This window comes from Sinohyriopsis cumingii, chromosome 8, assembly GCF_028554795.1.
Source record: "Sinohyriopsis cumingii isolate HCF-2022 chromosome 8, ASM2855479v2, whole genome shotgun sequence".
NCBI classification, from domain to species: domain Eukaryota; kingdom Metazoa; phylum Mollusca; class Bivalvia; order Unionida; family Unionidae; genus Sinohyriopsis; species Sinohyriopsis cumingii.
This window is the reverse complement of record NC_142968.1, coordinates 121,023,606-121,044,638: the sequence shown is the minus strand read 5'-3', so window position 1 is coordinate 121,044,638 and position 21,033 is coordinate 121,023,606. Positions and strand designations below refer to the sequence as shown.

The window sequence follows — 21,033 nt, the reverse complement described above, 5'->3', positions numbered from 1 at the left end:
TTGCATATTACAGATCTGACTATCTCCAGCCCTGCCTTGCATATTATAGATCTGACTATCTCCAGCCCTGCCTTGCATATTATAGATCTGACTATCTCCAGCCCTGCCTTGCATATTACAGATCTGACTATCTCCAGCCCTGCCTTGCATATTACAGATCTATCTCTAGCCCTGCCTTGCATATTACAGCTCTGACTATCCCAGCCCTGCCTTGCATAATACAGATCTGACTATCCCCAGCCCTGCCTTGCATATTACAGATCTGACCATCCTCAGCCCTGCCTTGCATATTACAGCTCTGACTATCCCAGCCCTGCCTTGCATAATACAGATCTGACTATCTCCAGCCCTGCCTTGCATATTACAGATCTGACTATCTCCAGCCCTGCCTTGCATATTACAGATCATCATCAGTTACATAATAGTTGTTCAGCCCTCAAACAATGCCTGCTTGTAATATAAATTAATACTGACTTTTTTCATACAAGTTAATACCAATTTAATGGTATTGATGGTGTCATTCAAAATAGAAGTACACAATGTTTTTTTGTAGGATACCAATTATATTAGCTTAATTCTAATTTAAGGAAGTGTTTAAAAATCACAGTAATGTATTTATGTCAACTAAAAATATGTCAATAAAATATCATACATGTTGGATATTTATTGCATATCAAAAGTGGGATCTTCTGCAAGGAGAGTCCATTAAATTGTATGCATGCCACATGCTTAATTGTTCTATACCTAGGCACTAGCTGGGCATACCTGATTCTGGATGACCTTGACTAATTGGTCATAGTGACATGATCATGAACTTCTAACCCTAAAATCAACAGGTCCTTTCCTTGATCCAAAAGCAAACCATCTATAAAGTTCTGTAAATGATTTGCAAAGAACAGAGGCTTTAATGTAGATCAAAATGTTCTTATTTAGATCTTTATCTTGAGTTTTGAGTGGTGAAGCTAACATAAATATCTTACTTCCTTCCCATAACACCAAGTCATTCTGACAAACATAGTACAATTACTTGGTTTGAAATAAAAAAATTTATTAAACATTTTAAACAAAATTGTCACAGTCATGTTGACTTTTGACCTTTTGATCCCTAAATCAAGAGTTGTCTTTCTTGCAAAAGACATCACAATATTTGGTCTAGACCAAAACTTCTCATGTAAAAACTCTTCTCATCTGAGTAACTATGGTCATGACATTTGACCTTTATATCCACAAATCGTTATCTTTCTTTCTATAAGGTCATGACATCCACAAAGGTTAAATCAAAGTACATGATTTAGAATTACAACTACAGACCTATATACCAAGACACATGTCTATCAGTAATTTCCTCAAGTCTAGTCATAATTGTATTTTCGGCAGTTTGCCATATCAATAATGACAGCTGGTCTAATATCAAAATTTTGAAGATGTATGCATGTGGCGATGCCTAGTGTCACAGATCCTCTAACAAACACACACATACACACATTCATACTAAATTGTTAATTTCAGCTTAGTATCTGAACATAATGCAATCCCTGCCCCCTCCAACATTCTTCATAGTCATAGCTCTCTTCACTAAGTACTTCTAACAGCTTCAACATATGCATCAATATTAGCCTTTTTATCATCTCTAAGATTTTGTTAAGAACAATGAGAGTTAGTTGTTTATGTGAAAAGAAGCTTTGAATAAATGTCTTATATTGGGACAGCCTTTCATGGTATAGAAACCAACATTTTTATTGTAAAATATGTTTTTTCAAGAATTCTTACCCAGTCACAATACATTACAAGAACTACTACTACCTCACAAATCCAGTCCTCCCAGGTTAAAAACTTTTAGCTAAAAAGCTAAAATTATCTGCCCACCTTGGTGGCATTTATGCAGAGTGATCTCCCCTTGGTACAGGGACTGGCATCAAATCCCAAGAATATCTCAGTTACTACTAGAGTGGAAGGTACCTAGAGTGGAAGGCACCTCTTACCCCGAAGATGCCATCTCCAGTCCCCTAAGGTATGTGAGACAGCTTCTAGATATCTTGACTGGAGAAGACTCCATCTGTTGGGGGATGACTTTGAAAAGGGGAAAAATTCCCTTCTGCAAATCCAGTGGAAGTCATGAATCCTTGTCTTATGAAGATGTCAAATGACCTAGAAAGGTGACCTGTTGCACAATGACTATAAGTCTTATCAGACTGAGTTGAGCTCATTGGGATGAAAGATCTCTCTGATATATTTTTTTAAATAAATATATGTTATTGGTGTTTTCTAACATGGTGTGAGTCATACGTGAAGTTTATAATATGTGATCTACACTCAAATTCATAGATTTATTATATACAGGAATAGTACCTAACGGATTATGGATTGTAATACACAAATGTACGTTGTCAATATACATGTGTTTTTCAGACCAGTTTGTCTTCATTTAATCAAAAGCACATATTTGTGCACCCGGTTTTATATTGCGGCTGTATCATAAATTGGGACAGCCTCTCAAAGCACAAAAATGTTTTATACTGGGAGAGCCAAAGAGCCTTATGTATGTATTACACTGGGACAGCTTTCAAGGCATAGAGATGTGTTACACTGAGAGAACCTCTCAAGGCATAGAAATGTGTTACACTGAGAGAACCTCTCAAGGCATAGAAATGTGTTACACTGAGAGAACCTCTCAAGGCATAGAGATGTTTTTAACTGAGTGAGTCTGTCAGGGCACAAAAATGTGCTACATTTGGAGAACCTCTCAAAGTAAATGTGAATTCACTTATACATATCAATTTTCATAGTAGTGGTAAAAGTTTTTATTCACTACAAGACTTAAATTCACTGAGTTGGTAAGATGTCCTATTGTTTCCACACTAAAAAGTCACTGTATGTTCTACATTTTAGTTTGCAGTTTCTAGCAAACATAATAAACATGACTTTAAAAAACCCAGGATACTCCACAAACAATAGAGAATTCACAGTAAGTCTTGTATAATGACTAAATAAAATAGTTTACTCACTAGATATGGAAAATAGTGAACTCACAGTAAGTCTTGTATAATGACTAGACAAAATAGTTTACGCACTAGATATGGAAAATAGTGAATTCACAGTAAGTCTTGTATAATGACTAGATAAAATAGTTTACTCAGTAGATACAAAAAACACTCTATTTTAGCACATTTTCATGTTTCTCAGTTATGGTGACCTGGCTCTGCATTCACAACATTCCTCAATTTAATAGCTGACTCAAATTCAAATGCTGTTCAACTGGATTGTATTATATTGAGTTTTCATGCAATAATCCTCCATATTCAGCAACAACCTTTAGGTATATAAATTTCATCTTTTGTGTCTCTTTTCTTATTTTAAATTAACTGATTTTACCATCAAGTATTAAAATTGTGTCCACTCAGGTAGAAATGACTCCTGGTAACAAATCTTAAATATTATACTTGCAGAAATCAGCAAACAATGGTAGAAAATTGCAAAGTTGCTAACAACAAACATGCATTTTTTTTTCAAATCTTCAATTTTTGCAAAAATAATAACATAGCAAAAATTTCCAAACATATTTTACATGATCAAAACACAATCATTTAAGGCCAATTGCAGTTATAGAAACTAGTCTGAAATAGGACAAAGAGAAGTATGTATCTTGCCTCTTGATCATTAACCTCCACGTCATTTTCCACAGCAACAGCTTCTCTTTCAAGTATATCCTCCAGACTGTTCTCAAACTCGTCATCATCACTACTGTACTGCTGGCTAATGTCTTCATTTGACTTTCCAACCTAATAAAAACACAGAAATGCAAAAATTAGGAGATAAAAGTCTTGCATGTAAATCATTATACTATCACAGTTGTAAATCATCCTCAAATCTTTAATGTTCTCTTGATTCTATCTCTATCAAGAAATCTTCAAATATCATTCCTAATGTGACGATAGGGTATCAAGATGTCATCAACATCTCTAGCAGTTTGTCATGGATTGTGTCAAGTCACAAAGTTCAAGGTCTGACAAATCATGCAGTGAATTAAAATATGCAGAAGTCATGCAATATGTCTCAAATGCAATAAGCAATGTCTTTTCTTTTTGACACTTTTTTTGAATAATGAAAAATTAAGTTGAAAAATATTTTTGTAAACATGTGGAAAAGTTTTCATGACACTATTATATAATCCTAACAATACATTTACAATCAAAACTTTATTTTAAAATCATTTTACAACAAGTATTTAAAACAATCGATGGCCACTTTTTATTAGTTATTCCTTCTGTAATGTAAAGACAATCTTATACATAATGTAGTTTCTTACGAAAGGAACGAAATTATACTATTTACTACTTTAACAGTACAGGAGATGGTGACTTGTTATCAAACCTTACCTCATCTGCAGAGTCCACCATGTCCTCCAATGCCGGTAGCTTAGGCTTCTCTCCAGAATAATCTCTGACCTCTTGAGTGGTAGTCTTGACCTTGTCTTGCTGTGCCACCTGAGCCTCATCTGAATCCACTGCACTGAACTTTTTCACTTTACCATCGGTTTCTTGTGTACTGGATGCACTTTCCTCCTGCAGAATTGCTTTTGGATCTACATTCTGAGGTGTCAGTTCAACTCCACTTTCTGGTACCTGTTCAGTTTTAGCTTGCACTTCTTCATGTTCCCTAACTCCTTCAGTGACAGTTTCTTCAACTTGAATTTCAACAGAATCCTGCTGGTCTGAACCACTTTGCCTGTTAATATCTTGTTCAAGTTCTTTTGATTTTCTTTTCCCACATACATCACCAGTTGAACCACTATGTTTAGCAAGATCACCACTTGATCCACTATGTTTAGCAAGATCACTACTTGATCCACTCTGTTTGGCAAGATCACCACTTGATCCACTCTGTATGGCAAGATCACTACTTGATCCACTCTGTTTGGCAAGATCACCACTTGATCCACTCTGTTTGGCTAGATCCTTTAATGTCATCCTACTATCTGTTGCTGTTGCCTTGAAGTCAGTTTCCTTGGTAACTTTGGTATCACTTTGCTCAGCAACCTCTGGTTCTTTAGGAACCTCTCTCAGTTCTAAACAGAGTTCCTCATCCTCAAAAACTACATTTTTCTTGCCAAAATCCTCAGTATTTTTCTTCTTCTGCTCAGCTGTTTCAGATTTCTTCTTGCCAAGTTTGATCTGAAAATAAAATTTTTACAAGACTTTTATCAAAATAAAAACATTCCAGTTGTGAATACACTAGTCTTATAATACCTTTAACGACCATTTGATGCTTCCAATTTACAGAGTCCTTCTCTGGGATTAAATGTCAACCGGCCAAAAAGAATGTGTAATAATTCATGACAAGTCCATTTCTTCCCTCCTTTGATTATTTTTTCATTAAAATCATTTCAGATCTTTTTGCAAAATACCAAGATGCCAAATTAGGTAAGAAAAATATTGTCAGCTTCAAAATCTTTGTCATAGCCTTTGACCTTGAACCCGATATCATGGACAGAAGATCGCTATACATGTCTCAGATATCAGCAAGATGTTCCAACAGGCTAACTTTGGTTTACTTCATAATTTTGTTTGTTTAAAGAGGGAAAAAGTTACTGAACAAATATCATTCAAGGTATTCTTTGGATATATCAACAAACTGGGGTTGATAAAAATCTATTCATGCTTCTTTGAATTACCATGTTCACAAGACATCACTATAAAACCCAAGTTACATCCTTTGACCTTGAAATTAATGTCAGTGTTACTATCAAGCTGTTTATTACAAACAATGAAATACAATGTTTGGTTCAATTTCATTGTTATATATATATATATATATATATTTTTAATCATTTTCGATTCCTAGGTAACATTTTAAACTGATGATCTGAATTAAGCGTGGTGTTTTTGTTACTGAACTATTTTCCTTCAAGCACAAGAGTTATAATTTGTGATTTTACTTTCTTGAAAAAATGTGTGAAATAAATTGCCAGCAACACTAGCTAACTGAGGAAGGTTCATTTCCAGCTGTTGATAATAAACCAGTAAGCTGATATTTGTTAGCTTTGACATGCTGTTTTATGTCATGGGTACCTTGATGTTGATGATAAAGTAGTAAGCTGATATTTGTTAGCTTTGACATGCTGTTTTATGTCATGGGTACCTTGATGTTGATGATAAAGTTGTAAGCTGATATTTGTTAGCTTTTACATGCTGTTTTATCTCATGGGTACCTTGATGCTGATGATAAAGTAGCAAGCTGATATTTGTTAGCTTTGACATGCTGTTTTATGTCATGGGTACCTTGATGTTGATGATAAAGCAGTAAGCTGATATTTATTAGCTTTGACATGCTGTTTTAAGTCATGGGTACCATGATGTTCAATAGTGAAATCACATTACACAATTTGCAAAATGCAAGGTTTTCTCCTTCACAAATCTAAACAAGATGGCACAATTGTCCTTACAGACTTGTTTTTTTTCTTTGCTGGACAAAATTCTGAATCTTCTTCTTTCCTTTTTCAATATGATTAGAAGTTGAATATTACGAAGATGGGATGCAGTGATAGTGGAAACTGTTTGTGCAATATAATATGGCAGTTAAAGACTGGCATGGTAGCCTCAATTTTAAATGAACCAATCCTATTTTAGAACTCTATATTCCTATACACATGCAATACAATTATTCTCAGAATGGAAACGGGTGCTCATCATAAACAGAAAATTGCAAGGAAATTTGTAGTTTAATTTTCTTTTTTATAATAAAATAAACATATTTTTAACAAGAGAAATGTATAGCCATATTCAGGTCCAAAATACAGGAAAAAAAAGGACACATGGCAGCTATGCCTCAGTAATATTACTGAATCTCACTCAATACAGAACTTACACAATGTCTTAATGCTACAAATTCCTATTCCAAGTTTGATCAAAAATGGAGTGATAACGAGCTCAGCCAATCTGATACAAGACCACCTCAATAATATTACTGAATCTCACTCAATACTGAACTTATGCAATGTGTTTATAAGTCCATATTTCAAGTTTGATTAAAAAAATGGAGGATTACAAAACTCTAAATATCCTACATACTATGAGAAACTAATTTCGAGCTTTTGACAAGTTCATACTATTATTTCATTTACCTTTCTCTTCAGCTGTGTAACCACTCGTTGCACCTCCCAGAGCTGTTCAGCCTTGATGGGGTCCTCTGTGCCAGCATTAAGTTCCTGATGAAGCTGGTTAAGTAATGACTCTTGTTTTGCTAATTCCTCCTCCAATGCAGTGGTATTATCAGGAAGTTCAAGTGACCATTTGGAAGTAGCTGGCTTCAAGGGGGGTACATATCTGAAATAAATTGTAAAAAAAATTTAACTTTGGGGGATGAATGGTGTTTTGGAAGATATGTTAAAAATTACTGAAAACAGTTGTTGTAATTATGAACAAAACTTCCAACTCACTACACTGATGTGATGAGGACAGCCAAAAAAATTGCAACAAACAAAATAACACATGCATCCATATTACATATTTATTACATATTTTTGATGAAATTCCTTATTTTAGTTCAGCTGAAAATAAAAAAAGACAAGGAATGAAATATATCCTATTAGGTTTTTGATTAATATTTGATTAAGAGTTACAACCTGCTTATTCTGACCACACTTGTAATAACTACCCGATATCATAACATCACAAACCAATGACAAACACTGCATCTATTTGATGGATCACTCCAATATTTAAGCTACAGTTTTGTATACAACACTCAATTATTTAAGCTACAGTTATGTACACAACACTCAATTACTTAAGCTACAGTTCTGTACACAACACTCAATTATTTAAGCTACAGTTTTGTACACAACACTCAATTATTTAAGCTTCAATTTTGTACATAACAATTATTTAAGCTTCAGTTTTGTACACAATACTCAATTATTTAAGCTTCAGTTTTCTACACAACACCCAATTATTTAAGCTTCAGTTTTCTACACAACACTCAATTATTTAAGCTTCAGTTTTCTACACAACTATTAAACCACTTTATTGTACAAGTTCTAAAAACCTTTCCTTCAAACTTGAAGCCATTCTAGTGTCAGCATAGGAATAACTCTGCAGTACACGAATGTAATGGACCCCTTGGAAACTATTAACTTTCCCTAAAAAAACAACCATCATATTTATTCTGATAGTCATGCACTCTTCAATAAAAATTTTACCAAGTTACACACACTGTCACATCAATTTTTTTAATAAGTGTATGTAAAATAAAGAAGTATGAGTGTGTATATGATTTGGATTTTTAACATAGCTTTACCAATTTTTCAGTCATATTGCTATGATGTCTGCAGTGTGGCAGTTTATAGTCATGTCCAGCTCTGAGGCATCTTGTATCATGTCCCAATGTGTCCAATTATCCTGACACCAGGCCGACCAGTCCTAATACTAACCTCTTAATGCTGAGTGCCTAGCAAGACAGCTCCTAGTACCGTTCTTACATCTCTTTGGTATGACTTGGATGGGATTAGAACATGCAACTTCCCCTATCTGAGGCAGGCACACTAACCACTTAAGCCACCAGAGTTGTCAAATTATAGAGTAATATTGTACTTCAAGTCAGATCTCCTTTACATGCAATGATAACATGAATCAAACTGAAGTAATTATTGTACTTCAAGTCAGATCTCCTTTACATGCAATGACAACATGAATCGAACTGAAGAAATTATTGTACTACAAGTCAGATCTCCTTTATGTGCAATGATAGCATGAATCAAACAGAAATAAATATTGTACTTCAAGTCAGAGCTCTGATATATGCAATGATAACATGAATCAAACTGAAGTAATTATTGTACTTCAAGTCAGAGCTCTGATATATGCAATGATAACATGAATCAAATCAAAGTAATTATTGTACTTCAAGTCAGATCTCCTTTACATGCAATGATTGCATGAATCAAACTGAAGAAATTATTGTACTGCAAGTCAGATCTCCTTTACGTGCAATGATAGCATGAATCAAACAGAAGTAAATATTGTACTTCAAGTCAGAGCTCTGATATATGCAATGATAACATGAATCAAACTGAAGTAATTATTGTACTTCAAGTCAGATCTCCTTTACATGCAATGATTGCATGAATCAAACTGAAGTAATTATTGTACTTCAAGTCAGATCTCCTTTACATGCAATGATTGCATGAATCAAACTGAAGTAATTATTGTACTTTAAGTCAGATCTCCTTTACATGCAATGATTGCATGAATCAAACTGAAGTAATTATTGTACTTCAAGTCAGATCTCCTTTACATGCAATGATTGCATGAATCAAACTGAAGTAATTATTGTACTTTAAGTCAGATCTCCTTTACATGCAAAGATAACATGAATCAAACTGAAGTAATTATTGTACTTCAAGCCAGATCTCCTTTACATGCAATGATTGCATGAATCAAACTGAAGTAATTATTGTACTTCAAGTCAGATCTCCTTTACATGCAATGATTGCATGAATCAAACTGAAGTAATTTTTGTACTTTAAGTCAGAGCTCCTTTACATGCAAAGATAACATGAATCAAACTGAAGTAATTATTGTACTTCAAGTCAGATCTCCTTTACATGCAATGATAACATGAATCAAACTGAATTATTGTACTTCAAGTCAGATCTCCTTTACATGCAATGATAACATGAATCAAACTGAATTATTGTACTTCAAGTCAGAGCTCTGATATATGCAATGATAACATGAATCAAACTACTAATCTCTTCATGTTGTACAGTCACACCAATGCAGTAGTCTCCATTTTGAAATGTTCTTCCAAAAGAATTTATTTAAGGCTGAAATACTGAGGAGTCAAAACTTTTATATTTTTCTTAACAGTAGGATGATTTATGAATGGAAACCCAAACTTTGGTTGTTTTCCACTCTCTCAACTGCCCATCCTTTAGATGAACCAGTTTGGAATAGTGAAAGGAAATGTGGGTTTGTGACAGTGAAGGAGGTTCCACAAAACGATGCTGGTGACTGTCCTTTAAAGTGGAAAGGACCAACACATTGTCCACAATGCCCCATCAGGCTTTTAATGAAACAGCTAGCTGGACATCTACTGGGATGCTGGCGAGAGGAAGATAATGCAGGACAGGGTGCAACTCCCTACCGCTGACCATCTCCTCCTTAACTATGGGGATTAGTCAGGAATTCCTCCCCTGGTCTCCACAAATGTTTTGTCCAGTTAAGGATCAGCAGGAGGGAGTTTTCAACTGGGACTGATTGTGCTGCTATTGAAGATGGCCTGATCTGAAATACATGGAAGGAGGGCCCATCAGCTGATTACAGCACACTTCTTGGCCAGAAAAAACAGGCCCCAGAGTCACAGCCATGGACTGGTGTTGCTCTTCCATTAAATATTGAGGGGATGAAATCTCCAAAAAGTATCTTTACTTTAACTGGTTCTTTCTGTTTTCGAGTAACATCTTAGCCAAGGTGGCATCTCCACTGAGACGGAGAGGCTCTGCAAACATCACCATGTCATATACATAGGTTGCTTTGATTGTTTATGTCACAATGTCCTGCAAGATTCTAAACCATTGTTAAGTGCAGAAGCAGCAGAAAATCTGAACACAAGTGGGACCACAAAGCCTCTACTGACAGGAAAGAATTCTACAGTCCATTTATAGGCCTGTAGCACTGGATTGGTGAGAAAAAGCTGGTAAACCATGTACTGCCTTACCCATCCTCAATATTTGCTCCTCCATCACCTGACCCACACGGTGGGAAAGAGCTGGGAGCACTACACTAAATAGTGGACCTACTGAAATTAGTTCTTCTGGTAGCTGGAAATGCCATCATCATCCTGAACATTCTAATAAGGCAAAACAAGATGGTAACTTCTGGTCTCTGTCTCTAGTGAGGGAGATGTTGAAATGGGATTTTGGTTCTGACATAAGTAGACACAAGAGGTAATGGTACCAACCATACTATCTTTCCTCCTTGGCAAATGAGACTGATGATCTTAACAGTTTTGCAGAAGCGTGGTGGCCTGCCTCCTCCTGTTGGACAGGGTGGGTGTGGGTGTAGATGTGGTAGGTCTGTGGCCTGTCAGGTCTGACATACCTTGAAACTGAAAGCAGAGACTTAAAAGAAGACTTGCCACCAGGTAATGGTGGTTTCCACAGGGATTAAATGAGAACAAAATAAAGGAGGGATGTTAATCTGATCACCCTCCTAGACAAGTGAAAAAAAAAAAAAACTGCCCTTCCCAGGAGGGATTGTGAGGTATCCTAGACCAGTTGGGGGAGGGGATCATTCTACTGATCACTGTCTTTAGACCATAAGTTAAAACCACAGTGTCCAGTTGCTTTATGAGTTTTGCCTGGTGAATGGCACATAGCAACCAATGCCTGGTGATCAGTCAAAGACAAAGCTGGTCTGTGAACCAGAATCCTCATCAAACCTACAACAGCAAGGGCACTGCTCTTCTCTGTCTCTTACTGGCCACCTGCATTTTACATCCCTTGAGGGGGTACTATATATCCCAAATGGGAAGGTGCAAATTGCTCACAAGCACTGCTATTTTTCCAACCTTGGGAGGGGCCAAGGATCTATTCCTAACTCCCCCCCAAACCCCAACTCCCCAGTTAAATGGATCAATGAAGGTCACATTCACTGAGCATCATCATGCACGTGTTCTTGCATGATACTCCAAGGAAAAAGAGGAAGATATTCTGTATCTTGACTATGATTAAGGAATCAAACTAGAATCATGTTCTTTTCTATTTTAAAGCTCCAATTACTAATCGAGGGAGGGATTACTTAACTTGAACTGGGGACTTAGTGTCCTGCAAATGGAAACCAATGCAATATTAGCAAGTAATGTACTACTGCTATTAATCTGCATAATTACAATTTCCTGGAAATATTGCGAACAGAGGGCTGAGTGGGGTTGTACAGTAAAAGATCATGTAAAATCCCTATGCTCTAAAAATCTTCATGAACATAAAGAATATTTATCTATATAAGAGATCGATTTCTATATATTGCTATAAATGATTGCTTTTAATGAAGAAGAAGAAGAAGAAGAAAAATTGTGATACTTCTTGTTTATTATCAATGAAAGTTTTATAATGGGCAGGGCAACCACCTTCAGCCATTATGGATTCATCGTATGTTTATTAATATCAATGGTTACATGCTATCTTACATTTTCAGTAACCTGAACAAGATATATACTAATATCTCCTTTTTGAGGTTTGTGCCTCCATCTCTCTCCCCTCTCCCTCTCTCTGTCTTACACACAAATCGTGTGTTTGTTATTTAAGATGTGTTAAGGGAAGGCTGATTCACTATGTAATCATCTGGAGGCCTTGTAGCCTATTCTGTTAATTTTATATGCTGAGACCAAATCATATACCATACATGTAGGTCATTACTTTATGAGTCTTTATCTCCTTTTTATGTCGCTCTGATAGTATATGCTTCTGATAACAGAAATACCCTTGCACATATGACAGAAACAGGAACCAAACCAAGTATCACAATGGTAAGTGTATTACAATGTGCTATACCCACTTTTTGATGACTCTGTCTCTGAAGAGCTGTTTGGTGTAGGAAAAAAGAACATTAAGTACTCTGTGACTAATCTGCATGGTGGGACTCAACACAATGGACACATTTTGTAGAGTCATCTTGTTCTCTCTTTGCTGCAACAAAGATAGAAGTACATTCAGAAATAGGCTTATATAAGTAAAACAAATCAAGCAAAAAAATTAAAATATATTCCATTTTTTCTATTATGCACTAACCCTTTTTAAGACCACCTGTACAGATGACAGCACCATAAATGATTAACTCCCACTTTTCTTATAAAAATACAAGAGTCTCTTGAATGAACTGTCACTCTACTGAGTGAAAAGAATTTGAAAGGATTCAAAGTATGACAAGTTTTTCCTTTTAACTCATGAGTGTTGAAACCATCTCCTATATTCTTTAGCAATAAAAAAGATTTTCAAATTAGCTGTTGTGGTGATCAACTTGATGAAAATCCCATATCATTTTGATCATTTATTGTGGAGTACTAGTGACAACATCATTTTTAAGCCTATTGTTATGGCAGCCACATAAAATGTAAAACTGGCATCATTTTCATTTAGGACTAACTAAATATTAAAGCTAACCACTGTGACAGCCATGTCCGACATCAGATTGGTACCATTTTCATTTTAGACCAACTAGACAATGTAAGAAGTCTTTTGGTAAAAACATTATTCTCAGTATGACTTGATACTCAGAAGACATAGCGATAAAGAGATTTTCAAGATGACTACAATGGCAGCCATACTGGATATCATATTGGCCCCATTTTCAGTTAGAACCAAGTGAACATCATTGGAACAGTTTTTGACATATGCATTTCATTGAGTTTTCTACTGTTCGTGGTGCATGTTGTCTGACATAGTGTGATTGACAATTATGGATACCAAATGCAGCATTGCTGAAAGAGATAGAGGTGTATCAAGACAATTCAGTTAATTTATATCTGATATCTGCAGCATCTATTTATCTTAGTTGAATGCAACAATAACTAAAGACTACTCAATACAAAGTTTTTAACAAGTAAACCATGAATGGTTGATTACATTCCAATCCTGTCTTTAATAGTCCTCTATGTAGACAGCTGAAATATTTGTACAGAAACCATTTTTCTTCTTACAGTGATAGTGACCTTGACCTCTCACTCTTGAACCCTAAAATCAATAAGATTCTTCCTTACCCTAAGGACAAATCAGAAAACAAAGTTTGGTCGGTGATGAAGAACTAAAGTTATCCTTTAGAAACCATTCACTTTCTTTCAGGCACAGTTTACTTGACCTTTGACCCCAATTCAAAGTTCTTTACCTCTAGTGCATGTCATCAAATAAATCTGACTAAAGTATGTCATGATGACATGACTTTTTACCCTTTTATATTCCAAAATACTACAGTTATTTCTTGCTCTAAGTGCAAGCCATCTATGATGTTTGGTAACTGCAGATGGTGGATGGCACGAGCCATTGTGCAGAGACCATTTGTTACCATGCCATCACAGTGGCCTTGACCTTTGAGTTGTTGACCCAAAAATTCATATGGTTCTTCCGTACTCCCAGAGCAAGCAATTCATAAAGTTTGGTGCAGCAATAAAAGTGGTAACAGAGAGATGGACAGACAAAAACATCATAATACACACTACCTTATGACAGGTGCATAACAAGAGTCACTAAGAAGGACTGGCACTCATTTGGCCAAGAAAATTTCCAGGAATTCAAAAAAAAGACCATTTGTTTCTTTTTAATTCCTGATTGTTGAAACCATCTCTTTTATCACAGACTGACAATATTTTCAAATTAGCCACTGTGGCAGCCATTTTCATTTAGAACAAACTGAACACCTTTAGACGACTTTTGGTGAAAATCCCATATTAACATGATCATCAATTCAGGAAAATTAATGACAAGATTTTCAATCCATTCATTGTAGCAGTTACATTTGAGGTCAGATCACTACCATTTTCATTTAGGACTAACTATTTGGTCTTCTTGTGAAACCCCATGTTGATAGGACTTTCCATTTTGGACCCATGTTGATAGGACTTTCAATTTAGGAGTACCAATAACAAAATTTTCATAATGACTGCCAGGGTGGCCTTGGTGATTATATTATGAATATTCATTCAGGTGGAGAAGCTGTAACCAAATTTTCACAATGGCCACAGTGGTGGTCATAGTGGCTGAGTAGAGCCATTTTCACTTACAACCGTCTTGAAGTCTTCTCATGAAATCCTACTGTCAACATGACTTTCCATTCAGGAGAAGCAATAAAAAGAATTTCAAGATGGCAGTCATGATGGCCATACTGGTCATCACACTGGCACCATTTTTAATTAGGACCAACTAGATATCCTAAGAAGTCTTAAGTGAAAACCTCATGTTGATATAATCATCCATTCAGGAAGGGTAAAAATGAAAAGATTTTCAGGTTGGCCACTGTGGCATCCATGATGGATACCCAATGTTGAACCATTTTTATCCAGACATCATAAAACCTTCTGGTGAATGCCCCATATTGGTATGACCATCCACTCAGAAGGAGTAGTAGTATCAAGATTTTCAAGATGGCCACTGTGGTGGCCATATTTAATGTCCAAATAGTAACACTTTCATTTAGGAAAAACTAGACATATTAACAAGTTTTTTCTGTGAAAACCCCATGCTAATATGACCACCCATTCAGGAGGAATTGCCTAACAAGATTTTCAAGATGGATGCTGTAGTGGACATATTGGATGTCCAAGTAGCACCATTACAATTACATTCAACTAGACCTTGCAATGAACGTGTGTGTGAAATTTCATGGCAATCACCTTAGTAGTTTTGGAGAAGTAGCAATAATGAACTTGTACTAACAGACAGACAGATGGCAACAACAAACCATTCCATAAGCTCTCCTAAAGGTCAAACAATTTTCTTTATTGCATGAAAAAGTTACATTCTGATTCATTATCAATATTCTGTGATAAAAAGTTAGGTTTGCAGCTTGTAGGAGAGGAATTAAAGTGTTCCTGAACAAATATTATGAAAAGCACATGATAAGCACAGGACTGCAGGATGAACAGTTGACTGAAAAATGTCAAAGTCATAGAATTGCTCCAATTAATTTAATTACACCAATATACATAGGTTCTGCAGAATGCAGAGTCTCACCTGCAAATCTTTCTATTATGTACTCCCTTTCTATCCAACTTGCAAATACTTATATGTGAAACCCTATATTTTTTTCTAGTTGACACTGCCACCACTGCTATCAACATATAAACAATACAATACTCAAGTGATACAGTACTCCCCACTATCAACAAATAAACAATACAGTACTCCCCAATATCAACAAACAAACAATACAGTACTCCCCACTATCAATAAATAAGTGATATATTACTCCCCACTATCAATAACTAAGTGGTACAGCACTCTCCACTATCAACAAACAAGTGATACAGTACTCCCCACTATAAACAAGTGATACAGTACTCCCCACTATGAAAATAAAAGTGATGCAGTGCCCCCTACAATCAACAAATAAGTGACAGTGCTCTCCACTATGATCAAATAAATGATATAGTACTCTCCTCTACCAACAAATAAGTTATACAGTACTCCCCATTATGAACAAATAGTTGATACAGTACTCCAAGCTAAAATACAGTTCACGCAGGCCAAATGGTGAGGTAACATTAAATTACTATGCAATAATGAAATGAGATCCATTTCCATACACATCTTATAAAATGGACATCCTTATAATGAGGTACCCTGAAGTGAGAAAGTACTTTAGCTAAGTCTTGCCATTTACTAATGCAGGCAAAGAAAAGCATCAATAAAACTGGCATAAATTCCAAATATCTGTTGCAAAAGGATGGAAAAAAGAGAAATCAAATAACAAATAAATGGCTAAACTTAGTATCCCCTACTTTCATGTCATCTTAAGAAATATAACAAATACCTTCTCAATGACATGGGTCATATGAACAATCATCCATGACAACAGCAGTCTGTTGCAGACTGGTAATTCATGGATCAGTTTATGGAATGCTTCCACTCTTTTCTTCTCAGATTTAATAGCTGAAATGAAAACATGATTACACAGTCCTACTTTTCATAATCTGTTTACTAGAGAAACAGGCATATTATTTTCCTGTCATAATATTATACCAAAACAACCTGTAAATATCATGACATTCAAAGAAATAAGATAACTAAGACCATACCATTTTTGTTTACATTTATAATTGCACTTAATTTTTATCTACTAAATGATTGCTACCTCAGATGCATAAGGTCATGGGTTCAAACCCCAGCCAAGTCTTAGCAAAGACTTATAAAAATGGTGCTAACAGCTGCCTCACTTTGTGCTCAGCATTAACAGGTTTTAGTGTTAGGATTGGTCGGTCTGGTGTCAGGATAATGTGACTGGGTGGGACATCATGCTACATGTCTGCTGCATGATGTTCCAGTGCTAGACATCACTATAAACTGACACAATGCAGAAATGATAGTGATATGATGGAAAAATTGTTAAAGCTACGTTAAAAATCTAAAACACACACACAGACACACACACACACACACAGACACAAAAACACTCACACAGACTAAATGAATGACATAAATTTAAGACTAACCTAAACATTGTTTAAGGTAAGGATGACTTCTATCCTATTCAGTATTTTTTCAGTCAAATGCAGTGTGTAATTGGTCATATTCAATGATACATGGAAGTAAATTATACTTTTATTTAGTTTGATACACTATCATACAAAGCATAAATAATGTTAGAATATGACAGATAGTGAAAATATAGTGCATATGAAACCAGGCATGGCACAGTAAAGTCTAAATGTACTGAATAGGTACTATAACAGTACACCAAAAAATGTAGTTTTACACTTAATTAAAACTTTAAGGGCAATAACGCATAATTATTCTATTTCAAGTACAAATACCTATATAGCAAAACCCTTAAATATAGCATTTCTTAATCCTTGCAAACTGATTATTCTATATCTTTTTGTATGGGTGAATAATTGCATAAAGTATATTTTTGTTGAAAAAACAATTCAAAGGCATGACTACGAATTTTAGGGAAAAAAGCATTCACTATCAAATTAACATCCACTTTAGATCCCAAAGACAATCAAATCAAATGGAAACTTCTGCTCATTATGATAAACTTTTCTTTATTTCACCATTTCTCATGTAACCTGAATCTTTATACTGATGCAAGCCAACTGTAGTATTTACCAGAAATACTACAAGCACTTTATATGGACAAAATGTTCATTTTCAAGTACTACAATTAACTGCATTCAAACTTATGAATGATGTTGATTGCAACATCTAGTGTACAGAAAATATAATAATTAAGGAATTTATTCTTAGACAAGAACTTAGAAACATTTTTGGCTGAACTAGGCCTGTGAGAGGATACTGTGGCTTTGGGTGAAGGGTGGTATCTAGGGTATAATAAATGTTGGCACATGCCCCCACCTGAATCTGAACAAAGTGAAGGGGGCCAATATAGCCATAATGGGTCCATTCAATATGGCGTAAAAAAATTAAATGGATTCAAAAAGAGCAAGTATAAAAAGTGCATTAAATGCATATCATGCTGTCTGTATATTATAGCATAACACTTAAAAACTGAAATCTAAGTCTTGTGTTTTATTATAACAGTATTGTATCCATGCACTAACCATTAAAGAGCCAAACCATGGACTGAAAATAGTGTCACTCCCAAGGCCAATTTTAAAAAAAACTGTTATGGAATTTCTCTACGGAAGCCCATGATGAATATGTTGCATTTCCTCCCACTCTCATGCTGCCAACATCAACACCCAGAAAGTCAACAGAAAGTCAACAAAATCCAGCAGTGTGCCTATTTTAAAGAAGCAATATTCTCTTTCACCAAGTAATAGATAACTGACATAGTATGAGTAACTGATTGAGACTTCTTGCTGATAGCTGTCATGCATGTAGTTTTAAGACTTTCACTTAGTTTCAAATTCTGAATTGCCTGTTTGCAAGCTGGTAATTCAACATGTCTGTCAAGGTTTGATGTTTTGAAATTAGTATTTCTAAATTTGAAGGAATTTCCATTGCCAGTGTTTACACACCAATAGCAAAAGCATCTAATTGTTTTAAATTCATTTCCAGCCATGGTCGATTTTGTCTCCAGTCAGAACTAAAGGAGTACATTGTGTCCTGGCATTCAATGGACCCTTAATTTCCATGACACCATTTCCAGGCACATCATCTCAAGCATCATCTGATAAGGGATTAGTCAGTGGATGTGTTTGTTCACTGTCACTGTGCCTATTGACAAAAACATTTGCACTTGACTGTTATTAGAAATGTTACTACTAAAATAATGAAAATGTGTCAACTAATTTTGCCATTTAACACCTTGTCCCACCAAGAAAGCCTCTGCATCAAAAGTGCTCTCCTGACCTTTCTTATTAACCAATCAGATTTAAGCACATGACACACAGAAGAACATGATGTTTTACAACAACACAAATACAACAAATATACCAAGAGTGACAACTGGGAATTTTACAGTAAATTTTTTTAAATAAAATAGCACATTCTTCATGCAAATATGCACAAAATTCTTATTTTTTGCATGATTTTGCCCAAACAGAATTTAAAAATGTGCAGGAAATCTTAAATTCTGGGGTACTTTCATGATCACACATCCTGGATGCAAACCTGTTGGTGTGATGGACAGGTAGAGGTGCAGTCAACTCATCTACATCAGTTTGCAAGTTAATCTTATTTAATCTATGACTCCTTGAATTTTTCATTTTTGAGCACACAAAAATACAAAATTCACTCTTACTGTCAATATCTAATTCTTTTTGTTCTTTTCACATTACCATGTGACTTGAAAACACATTCACCTAATGATCCAACATAAATTTCCCTTTGACAAACACAACAATCTTTTGGTTTTTTTTGCTTGTCTATTATTTTACCCCTTAGTTATATAGTTCCACTGAACAGTACCTGACTGAAATTTTCATTACCCTTTATGGCCCAGTCAACACTGTATCCATTAATTTAAACATGAAGGAATCCAAACTTCTGCTTCATACTAATCATCACACAAGTGATCTCACTGTAAATAAATCTTACCAAATACATACATGACCCAATCTAGAAGAACAATTCAATCGAATTTCTGAACCGTATCATGGATCATTAACTGATTTTCCCTAATATAAGAAAATAATGTTTTGCAATTAATGCATCTGTTTCAAAATTCAACCAATGTTCGAGGACTACTGAACATTTCTAATCCATTTTCTAGTACTTTTTAATGCTGAACATAAATTTAAACAATTTTGAAGATGATCACCAGACTAAAGTACTTTTCAAGAAAGCATGAACAATGCAGTTAACAGTGTCAAATGTTTTCATACATGTCAAGGCATTGGTTAAGACAATCCATTACAATCAAAGCATTGGTTAAGATAATCCATTACAATCAAAGCATTGGTTAAGACAATCCATTACAATCAAAGCACTGGTTAAGACAATCCATTACAATCAAAGCATTGTTTAAGACATTCAATTACAATCAAAGCACTGGTCAAGACAATTTGTTACAATGAGTTCACTGGTTAAGTCAATCCATTACAATCAAAGCATTGGTTAAGACAATCCATTACAATCAAAGCATTGGTTAAGATGATCCATTACAATCAAAGCATTGGTTAAAACATTCCATTACAATCAAAGCATTGGTTAAGACATTCTATTACAATCAAAGCATTGGTTAAGACATTCAATTACAATCAAAGCATTGGTTAAGACAATCCATTACAATGAGTTCACTGGTTAAGTCAATCCATTACAATCAAAGCACTGATTAAGACAATCCATTACAATGAAAGCATTGGTTAAGACATTCAATTACAATCAAAGCATTGGTTAAGACAATCCATTACAATGAAAGCACTGGTTAAGACAATACATTACAATCAAAGCACTGGTTAAGACAATCCATTACAATCAAAGCATTGGTTAAGACAATCCATTACAATCAAAGCATTGGTTAAGACATTCCATTACAATCAAAGCACTGGTTAAGACAATCCATTACAATCAAAGCATTGTTTAAGACATTCAATTACAATCAAAGCACTGGTTAAGACAATTTGTTACAATGAGTTCACTGGTTAAGTCAATCCATTACAATCAAAGCATTGGTTAAGACAATCCATTACAATCAAAGCATTGGTTAAGACAATCCATTACAATCAAAGCATTGGTTAAAACATTCCATTACAATCAAAGCATTGGTTAAGACATTCTATTACAATCAAAACATTGGTTAAGACATTCAATTACAATCAAAGCATTGGTTAAGACAATCCATTACAATGAAAGCACTGGTTAAGTCAATCCATTACAATCAAAGCATTGGTTAAGACAATCCATTACAATCAAAGCAT

At 35.0% G+C, this 21,033-nt stretch overlaps 1 protein-coding gene across 8 annotated transcripts in view; it reads right to left on the bottom strand.

The window, feature by feature from the left end:
* LOC149794528 (uncharacterized) overlaps positions 1-21,033 on the bottom strand; it is a 98,730-nt gene that overhangs the window by 16,869 nt on the left and 60,828 nt on the right. For all 8 annotated transcript variants that reach the window (XM_089968771.1, XM_089968772.1, XM_089968779.1 and 5 more), the window contains 5 exons: positions 16,521-16,639; positions 12,555-12,685; positions 7,121-7,322; positions 4,377-5,171; positions 3,648-3,779 (listed from right to left, as the gene is read on the bottom strand). In XM_089968771.1, the coding sequence (XP_089824897.1) occupies positions 3,648-3,779; positions 4,377-5,171; positions 7,121-7,322; positions 12,555-12,685; positions 16,521-16,639 (1,379 nt within the window). The remainder of the gene's footprint in view (positions 1-3,647; positions 3,780-4,376; positions 5,172-7,120; positions 7,323-12,554; positions 12,686-16,520; positions 16,640-21,033) is intronic.